Source organism: Austrofundulus limnaeus, unplaced genomic scaffold (assembly GCF_001266775.1).
Source record: "Austrofundulus limnaeus strain Quisiro unplaced genomic scaffold, Austrofundulus_limnaeus-1.0 Scaffold10, whole genome shotgun sequence".
Lineage (NCBI taxonomy): Eukaryota > Metazoa > Chordata > Actinopteri > Cyprinodontiformes > Rivulidae > Austrofundulus > Austrofundulus limnaeus.
The window spans coordinates 1000422-1010459 of NW_013952412.1; the positions used below are offsets into that span (position 1 = coordinate 1000422).

The 10038-nt window shown below is 37.6% G+C and overlaps 3 protein-coding genes across 3 annotated transcripts in view; all 3 read right to left on the reverse strand.

The window, feature by feature from the left end:
• Positions 1-1793, reverse strand: part of hyal3 (hyaluronidase 3) — a 9925-nt gene extending 8132 nt beyond the window's left edge. Inside the window, exon 1 of the mRNA XM_014001749.1 lies at positions 1602-1793. The gene's annotated coding sequence lies outside the window, so the exon portion shown is untranslated. The remainder of the gene's footprint in view (positions 1-1601) is intronic.
• naa80 (N-alpha-acetyltransferase 80, NatH catalytic subunit) overlaps positions 1-5606 on the reverse strand; it is a gene marked incomplete at its 5' end in the record, with an annotated part of 9616 nt that extends 4010 nt beyond the window's left edge. The window contains 1 exon segment of the mRNA XM_014001751.1: positions 5509-5606. Within this exon segment, the coding sequence (XP_013857205.1) occupies positions 5509-5510 (2 nt within the window).
• A 2309-nt stretch (positions 5607-7915) lies between these two features.
• Positions 7916-10038, reverse strand: part of prkar2aa (protein kinase, cAMP-dependent, regulatory, type II, alpha A) — a 41108-nt gene continuing 38985 nt past the window's right edge. Inside the window, exon 11 of the mRNA XM_014001750.1 lies at positions 7916-9269. Coding sequence (XP_013857204.1) covers positions 9145-9269 — 125 coding nt within the window. The 3' untranslated portion in view covers positions 7916-9144. The remainder of the gene's footprint in view (positions 9270-10038) is intronic.

Here is a 10038-nt window from a genome sequence, read left to right on the forward strand (position 1 = left end):
CATGAAGATAGATATTTGAAACAGAAGATGTCAGATTGGATCTAATTTTTGAATAAACGTATAATTTCTGTTTCAACCAAGGGGTTTGTTTAAAAAAGTGAGTTGATTTGTTATATTGTAATGTCTCCTGGGTGAGGAAAAATACATGCACACAGTTCAACATTAATTGACAAAAGATTATCTTGAAGCCAACCATGAAATGTCTGAAGATCTGCTTGTAACTGACTATTAATAGATTCAATATTGAAATCAGACAAATAAAGAACAGTATCATCAGCATACATTAAAATATTTGAATATTTCAATATTTTTGGAAGGTCATTTATGTATAATAGGAAAAGCAATGGGCCCAGTATGCTACCCTGCGGAACTCCCACGATGATTTGGTCTTTTATCTGCTTCTGCTTTTCTTCTAACCACTTCTGGTAAAGAACTACACAAGATGATGAGCTCTTTCAACATTTTTACTGTTCTCCGGAAAGTATGCAAAAGAGTTATTATTTTTACACCGACGTATAAATTTATGCACTTTTAAATATTTTTTTCATTTTTTAACTTTATCCTCAAACTGCTTCAACATATTCAACAGTGCATATAAACTCAAACAGATGACATCACTTTGGCTGTAATGATGATACATTTTGCACAAATGGAGATTGTATGATTTTCAATGTATGGCAAGCTGTTTTCCTCTATAAAACTATAAAACTCACAGCACCAGTTTGTGTTTACAGTGTGATTAAAGCAGGAGAGTAGATGACCAATTCAGCAAATAAAGCTGTAATTTTCTGTAGGTTTTTCCTATAATTTGATGCAACATCGTGTTATTTTTGGCTGAACTCAAATGGTGCTCAGTGTGAAGAAAAACTGAGTTTTTTAAGTTGCAAAAACCATGAATGAAACCCATTCATTTCAGCCAAGTTTCAGCAATTATCCTTAAATAATAAACAAATCTATTGAAGTGTATAGATTTAGATATGTATTTGTCAGAATGCAGCTCAGAGGATGTTTCCTACAGATCTTAAACGCGTTAGTTTGATCTTTCATGCCGTTTTGGAGAAGTTGACTTTATACGACATGTTTTACCACCAAGCTGCTAGAAAAGACTAAACTGTTATTTATAGGTTAAACATTTATTCCATAAATTACATCCAAACCCAGCACAGTTTCATTTCTCCAACTAAAAACTCCCCATTATTTATACATCAGATCCATTTTTATACTTTTATAGCTCAAACACTGTTATTTAGGATTACAGAGAGAGACACCATTTAAGATGAGGCAGTCAGTTTGTAACAGCTTGTGTTATTTTGCATTATCAGTGTATAAAATAATGTAAAAATAAAGATATTACATCATTTATTTTATTGGTTTTTGGCAAGTTTAATTTTAAAAATAATTTAAAAATTAAATTACTATAAAGAGGTATTATCAGATGTGAAAATTTTTGATTAGCAAATAAATAAATAAATAAATAAATAAATAAATAAATAAATAAATAAATAAATAAATAAAAACAGGTCCAAATGGGTTTAAGTTACCTTGTTTCTGCTTTTAAAATAAATATAAAAAAATAATGAATAAAAAAAATGCAGACTCACCGACAGAGACAAGCTGAAGACTAATGGCTGACTGCCCAACAGTTTTGAGCTTGTCACTGTTGCAGGACAGTTTTTTTCACATTCTGTCCTGCAACAGGAAACTAGTAGTTGACTAATTATTACGTAGAAGACGGAACAGCTCTTTATGGGAAATGCTGCACACTTACCTTTACTCACCCATTCAAAACCCACTTTTACATCACTTTATTAATTTATCATTTATCACTCTTTGCCAAAAGGTGAAAATGCAATAGTTTCATTTGTGATTGTGTGTCAGCAAAATATCTCACAAACCACTGGACAGATTTTACAACTGATTAACCTTCAAAGTCAACCCAATTCAAGATGGCTGCCACAGCTGTTCAATAAACACAAAAATGTCTGTAACTTTCAGTCCGTTTTGGAGAAATTGAGCTAAAATTTAGAGCGTTAGTGGCTGAGAGTCATCTTCAACACATGCTCTGAGTGCTAACAGATCCCATGAGTGATCCCACCAGCTATAAGGCAACCCCTTCTCATCATAAATTGTTCAAGTTCAGAATGTTGTCCCGTGTTCAGGCCAGGGGAATAAACATCTCTGATTGGACTAATTTACTTCAGATATATTTACCCTCAAAACACGTTTGTCTTTTCTTTTTGTTGAATGGAAGTAAGAATGTTGCTATGCAGGAGTGAATGTTCGTCACTTTTTTCTCACAATAATTAGAACATATAATGGAGCTGTACACTACTGTTCCAAGTTGCTGATTGCAAATTAACCTCCATGTTATTTCTTACTACGCAATAGAGATGTGATGTTCACGACCGATCCGAATCTTTTGAACGGCTCTTTACAACGAATGATAGGAGCCGGATCGCCGGCAGTAACGAGCCATTTGTAGTTTTATTTCTTTTATTCCTCAAATAATCTGTATTTTTCATACTTAAATCGCTCCCGCCTTGCTTTTGCACGGAAAACAGGCAGAGTTGTGGTGTACAGAAGCTCATGGTGAGAGGGGAAGGAGGGTTTCTGCTTGACAAACACATGGTTCCACCCACGTGACAGGATGACATCATTACATACGGCTACATGATGACATATTTTCCTATGTGATGACGTAATACGTTCAAAATCGAACGGCTCTTTTGAACAGCTCTATGAAACAAACGGCTCCCCAAGATCCGGATCCCTTCAAAGAGCCATTTATCCCATCTCTACTTCGCAACTCATTGTACAATAAATAACTAGTACACTGAACTGAGTAGAGATGTGACGTTCGCGAACGATCCGAATCTTTTGAACGGCTCTTTACAACGAACGATAGGAGCCGAATCGAGGGCAGTAACGAGCCATTTGTAGTTTTATTTATTTTATTCTTCATATAATCTTTATTTTTTCATACTTGAATCGCTCCCGCTTTGCTTTTTCACGGAAAACTGGTGGAGTTGTGGAGTACAGAAGCTCACGGTGAAAGCGGGGTTTCCGCTTGACAAACACATGGTTCCACCCACGTGACAGGATTACGTCATTACGTACGCGCTACGTGATGACATATTTCCCTATGTGATGACGTAATACATTCAAAATTGAACGGCTCTTTTGAACGACTCTATGAAACAAACGGCTCCCCAAGATCTGGATCCATTTATCCCATCTCTAGAACTGAGCTAATAGCCTGGTTAAAAAGGCCAGAACCAGGCTGCTAAACTAGTACAGGTACACCTCACTGCCAAATATGGTACAAGGCAAGGATTTATTTGACTAGAAGCAGCATTTAATTTCTTTAAACAATAAAGGAAGCCCCATTTGAACAGAGCATCAAAAAATTGAGTGCAACTCTTATTGTTCCTTTCCACGGAAATCTTTAATAAAAGGCGAAAGATTTTTACGATCTAAAGAGGGACAAAAGAGATCTGACTCACAGACTGAAAGGAGCCCGAACTGTATCTGTGACACAACCACCTGCATCACGGTTCACATTTTCGGACTAAATCAAACATTACATTTTTTCCCTCCCGATTTAAAGTTGTTATTATTGTCACCCAACTGACGCGAAATCTTTAAATGTAATATCAATTATAAAAAGTTATTGGTATTTTAAGCAACTTCTAGTCTCGCACGCTATGCATTGTGGGAATATGGCGGCATTTGGTCGCAACTTTTTCCCCTCTTAATCGCTTTGTTTTTTGTTAAATATGCAATTATTTATTACTAAAATAACCGGTGACCGTATAAAGCTACGTTACGTTTGCGATTAGGTTAAAATTGTCTTCGGATTTCTTCAACACATGCTCTGAATGCTAACAGATCCCATGAGTGATCCCACCAGCTATAAGGCAATCCCTTCTCATCATAAATTGTTCAAGTTTAGAATTTTGTCCCACAAGACACTTGGACGTGTTCAGGTCACGGGATTAAACGTCTCTGATTGAACTAATTTTCCTCAGATATATTTACCCTCAAAACACATATTTCTCTTTTCTCTTGAACAGAAGTAAGAAAATGTTGCTAAGCAGGAGTGAATGTCAAGTTTTTCACATTGACACAATGGAGTCGTACACCGCTTCATTCAGTTTCTGTTTACTTACTATACAAACCCTAATATATTTCATTTAATTAATGGTCAGTGCACTGAACTGGGCCTATAACCTGGCTTACTAACTACGTTTTAAAGCCTGAACATCATCTGATTATTTTAAACAGAGAAAAGGAAGCCCCGTGTGAACAGGGCATCAAAAAATTGAGTAAAACTCTTATTGTTCCTCTCCACGGAAATCTTTAGTAAAAGGCGAAAGATTTATACGATCTGAAGAGAAACAAGAGTGATCTGACTCACAACCCGAGAAGAGCCCCACCTGTATCTGTGACACAACCACCTGCATCACGGTTCACATTTTCGGACTAAATCAAACATTACATTTTTTCCCTCCCGATTTAAAGTTGTTATTATTGTCACCCAACTGACGCGAAATCTTTAAATGTAATATCAATTATAAAAAGTTATTGGTATTTTAAGCAACTTCTAGTCTCGCGCGCTATGCATTGTGGGAACATGGCGGCATTTGGTCGCAACTTTTTCCCTCTTAATCGCTTTTTTTTCTGTTATATATGCGATTATTTATTAACAAAGTAACCGACCACCGCATAAAGCTGCGTTAACTTTACGGTTAGGTTAAAATTGTCTTCGGATGTGGTTAAAAAAAGTTAAATCCTGCGTTAATGTAAAAAAAAAAAAAAGGGGGGGGGGTGCGCATGCGCACTGCAAGCATTCAGTCTAGCAGTCCGAAGACGTAATTTAGCTATTTCCTGACAAGATTTATATTAAAATGTCTTGCACATTGATAACATTAATCTTTGATTTTTTGATACTGCACATTGTAATGCTGTTCTCTTAGCTTATACGCCTTTAAACGATTTTCCTCGCAAAACAGGACTTGCTTAGTTAATTTAGTCAGTAGATTAAAAGTAGGTGTTGTCGAGCAGAATGTAACAATATTACGATTGTACCATCGCACTGGACAACACATAAAAACAAAAGACTGTTTTATTATGGATTGTTAATTGAGTGTAACTATCTATTCTAGTAAACTTTACACAAACACATGGCATTTAGGAAGTTCTGTTGTAAACAAATATATTTATTTAGTCGTTTCGTAAGAAGGTAGTATTTTACCCCTACAGAAAACTGTGTTTATATCTTTACTTCACTGTTCTTGTCATTCATTGGTTTCCTCTTGCTTCCTTGTAAGGCAAGAGTATTAAAGTTAGCAGCTGCATGTCTGACAGTAAACCTATGTCGGTTTTAAACCTGCATTCAGGGCTGTGGTTCTGGTTTTTGTTATAGGAAAAAAAATCGCTATTTAACGTCCAATTCACAGCACAATTGCACATTTTCGCTGCTTGTTACCACAATAAATCGTTACCTACATTTTTTCTGTCTGATGTACGGTTAGAGGCTGGTGCTGGTCCGTCTCGAGCAGGATTTGGACCCGCAGCTGATCTGTGGTCAGCTTGGTGACTAGTCTCTGATAAACATTTCCTCTAAATCTGATCCACAGTCAGTTCCTGTTGAAAGCACCGCCGGTGTAAACGTCAGGGATTCGTCCTCCAGTGACTCAATTCATGACTGCCCCCTGGTGGACGGGAGTGGTATGAAAGCGATATTTTGAGCATTGCATATTGCAGGTTTTTTTTTCTTTCATGCAATAGATTTAGGCTACACTCATCTTATGTGAAGAAATATAAGAGTTGTAGCTGTTTTGAGCAAAATACACTGTTGTAAACAGTCAACTACTGCATCAAATTGTAGCTATCCAGTGTTTTTAAAAGTATTTTATGAAGAGTAAGTTGTTGAAATCCTACAAATACATGACTACACATTTTCTCAAAAGGTCACAAGAGACTGGCTTTTTCATATTCTTACAGGTATAGATATGAAATTACTGTGCAAATACACTCCTGATCAAAATCTTAAGACCAGTCAAAAAGGTGCAAGAATTTGCATTTTGCACTTTTGGATCAGAAGGTTCTAGAGCTTCACAATGTTAAAAGAAGAAATCAGTGCAAGAGACAAGAACTTTTGAGCAGGGAATTTTCTGAAAACTGCATTTACACTCAAACATGATTTTTTTTCAGCTGATCAAAAGTTTAAGACCATAGTCTTTAAAAGCCAAAAAAAAACCCCAAAACAGAAATCAAAGTGTCAAAAAAGGACTCAGTAATGAGCAGCTCCACCATTCTTGTTGATGACTTCAAACAATGGTTTAGGCATGCTTGATGCCAGTGTTTCCAGGAGGCTAGTGGGAACGTTGCTCCAAGTGTTGAAGATGGCTTCATGAAGGGCATCCACTGTCTGGAACTGATGTCCATTTTTGTAAACTTCCCTTGCCATCCATCCCCAAATGTTCTCAGTTGGGTTTAGATCCGGGCAACATGCAGGATGGTCCAAAAGAGAGATGTTGGTCTCTTGGAAGAACTCCTTTGTCATGTGGGCATTGTGAACTGCAGCATTGTCCTGTTGAAAAACCCAATCATCACCACACAGACAAGAGCCCTCAGTCATGAGGGATGTCCGCTGCAACATCTCCACATAGCCAGCTGCTGTTTGACGCCCCTGCACAACCTGAAGCTCCATTGTTCCATTGAAGGAAAACGCACCCCAAATCATGATGGCGCCCCCACCACTGTGCCATGTAGAAAACATCTCAGGTGGGAACTCCTTGTCATGCCAGTAACACTGGAAGCCATCAGGATCATCAAGGTTAAATTTTTTCTCATCAGAGAAGACAACTTTCTTCCACCTTTCAATGTCCCATGTTTGGTGCACCCTTGCAAAGTCCAAACGGGCAATTTTGTGGCGTTGAAGAAGACGTGGCCTTTGAAGACGTTTTTTTGTTTCTGAAGCCCTTCTCTCACAGATGCCGTCTGATGGTTAATAGGTTGCAGTCAGCACCAGTAATAGCCTTAATTTGGGTAGAGGATCATCCCATGTCTTGACGGACAGCCAATCGGATCCTGCGGCTCAGAGCTGGTGAAATTTTTTTGAGTCTACCACTTGACTTTTTTGTTCCATAACCCTCAGGATCATTTAAAAAATGCAAAATGACTGTCTTACTGCGTCCAACTTCAGCAGCGATGGCACGTTGTGAGAGGCCTTGCTTATGCAGCTCAACAATCCTACCACGTTCAAAGTCAGTGAGCTTTTTTACTTTTGCCATCAGGAGGTCTTGACAGTGTAAAGACTTGACAGAAAATGACATGGAATCCAGATTTTTGCACAGTTTTTGGCTTTTAAAGACTATGGTCTTAAACTTTTGATCAGCTGAAAAAAATCATGTTTGAGTGTAAATGCAGTTTTCAGAAAATTCCCTGCTCAAAAGTTATTGTCTCTTGCACTGATTTCTTCTTTTAACATTATGAAGCTCTACTTACAACCTTCTTAAGATCCAATAGTGCAAAATGCAAATTCTTGCACTTTTTTGACTGGTCTTAAGATTTTGATCAGGAGTGTATTTAGGTGTATAATATTTAACCTCTGTGCTTAAAGTATCTGAAAGAGCTAAGTTTTAATCAATTCTCACAACGCTGAACTCCATTAGCTGTCATGTACATAAAGAAAACCACAACAGGACAATAAGCCCAAAAATACCTTTAAAACACTGAAACACAGAATGCAAACTGAAGGTTTGTTTAAGTCAAAAGAAGAAACGTGCTTTTATTATACTCCAATCTTCAATGTTATTTTGTCCATTGAATGGTTGAATCATCCAAGTATGCACATAAGTAAAACTATTGTTTGAGTAAAAAAAAAAAAAACTTTAACAAAGACACAAAATTGTTACCAAAATGTTCACTTTATTTAACTCTTTTTTTAAATCCAGGACAACTCATTCAGGGATAATCAAGGAGAATTAACTTTTTAATTGTTTTATTTTTTTTGTTTTGTTTTTACACTTTGTCAGAAATAGACAGTGAATTTTATCCAGAACTTGTCAAAGTAAACCAAAGAAAGAAAACTGTAGATATAATATCAATACGGTAATAATCAATTCAATACAATGAAGTGGCGTCTTGACAGAATAACAATGGCCCGGAAAATGTAGGTTTGTTGTTTTCACGGCGTCCTCTGCGGTACTGCAATAATCACCAGCACTAACTCAACTCAACTCAACTCAAGTCAACAATAGTAGAGGAAGAAAATGGAGTGCGCTCACAAAGTTCTGCGCTTCAGCCTCCCAAAGAGGAAACACTTTTTATTTAAATAATATCTTATCAAAGCTTCTGTTTTTAATCATCATAAAATGTTTCTAAAACATATTTGTCTTTAAACTCTCCTTTTTTTTGCATTTTTGACTTATTTTTCATTTCAGAAATCTTTCGAAGTTTGTTTTCTCCACAATGTGTATGTGTGTGTGTGTGTGTGTGTCTGCACGTGTGGCTGTGTTTCTAGCATCTGTATGCCCAGTGTGTGTGCACCTGCATGTTGATGTGTCCTTGGCTGAGGCTCGGGACAACTCTCAGTTGTTCGAGGGCTCATGTGAATGGAAAGCCTGCACGCATGGAGCATGATGATGTGATTTGTTTGTGTGTGTGTGTGTGTGTGTGTGTGTGTGTGCTTCATGTCCTTACACTGCTTTACCTGCAGCAAAGACATTCATACTGAGAGGTGCTGGCTGTAGCAACAAGGTGGGCGGCCTTTAGCTTTAGTCTATGCGTGTGTGTGTGTGTGTGTGTGTGTGTGTTTGTGTGTATGTATAAATATAACCTAACAAAAGTCAGGAATCAGTAGCTAGTGTCTGCCCAGGGGTTGAGCCGACTTTGTGGAGTGTGCATCTCAGTGCCTGTATGTGTGTGTTTGTGTGTGTGTGAGCGAGGGCGAGTGTTGTGTGGTTTATGTACCTGCAGATGAGCCAAGTACACTATCCCATGCTTCTGCACCATATGTAAAGCTTGTGAGTCCATATAACCACTTTATGATGTTGGAGTGGACATATGTCTGCGTGTGTCAGTGTATGTCTGTGTGTCTGTGTGTGTAAAAAAGGCACAGAGGATGGTGTGGGAGGCTCAGTCTCTCAGGTCCATGCTAGACCCGAACAGAGCCACCAGCTGTTCCTCATAGTGGGCGATGTTCCTCTTCATGATTTCTTTACAGGACCCCAGGAGGCGCTCAAACGCCTGCACGTCTATTACTGCAAAGAGAGAGAAGTTCAATATCATTTATGACTGCAGTAACACAAAACTCTTCAAAAAATATGTTTTGAACTTTCAGTTCCAACCGTCAACTCTTCAGAATTCAAGTTTTAGTTATTAAATCACAAAAACCTCTAGACAAAGATATATATAGAAGATAAGTTATAAATCTGTTGTTCACCTTGCAAATAAAAACGACTGATTGTCACTAAAAATGCCATTCAGATGACAAACTGGCCAAAATAATTTGAAATGATCCCACAAATAAACACTACTTTGTCATTCAAATGATGGTAAAACTTTCAGCCAATATGCTACAATACACGGCTTCTCCCTGACCACTCTTTAAGACAACATTAGTGGAGGAACACTGAAGGATGGGATTACAGTGTAAATACCACAGCAGTTGAGGTACACTAAGCCAGAGATTCTTAACCCATGGGCCGCGGCCCAATGCGCCACCTTGAGGGCCTCAAAAGAACAACAGTTTTTAACTTTGGGCCACAGAGGACCGTGGGACCGCATTGATTTTAAATAAGGTGCAATACACTTTCTCACCACTAGTAGCAGTAGTGCGCCACTCAGATGTTTAACAACGTTTTTAACATGTAGAAGAAGAACCTTCGAAAAAGTAGAAGGCAAAAATGTCAGCAACCCATCAAAAAATGCCAAAGTTTTTCACTAATAAGAAGAGCAGCTTCTGTTTTTACCATGAAATATTTTAAAAGTTCAAAACATTATCAAATACAGTTGCAGATACAACTATAT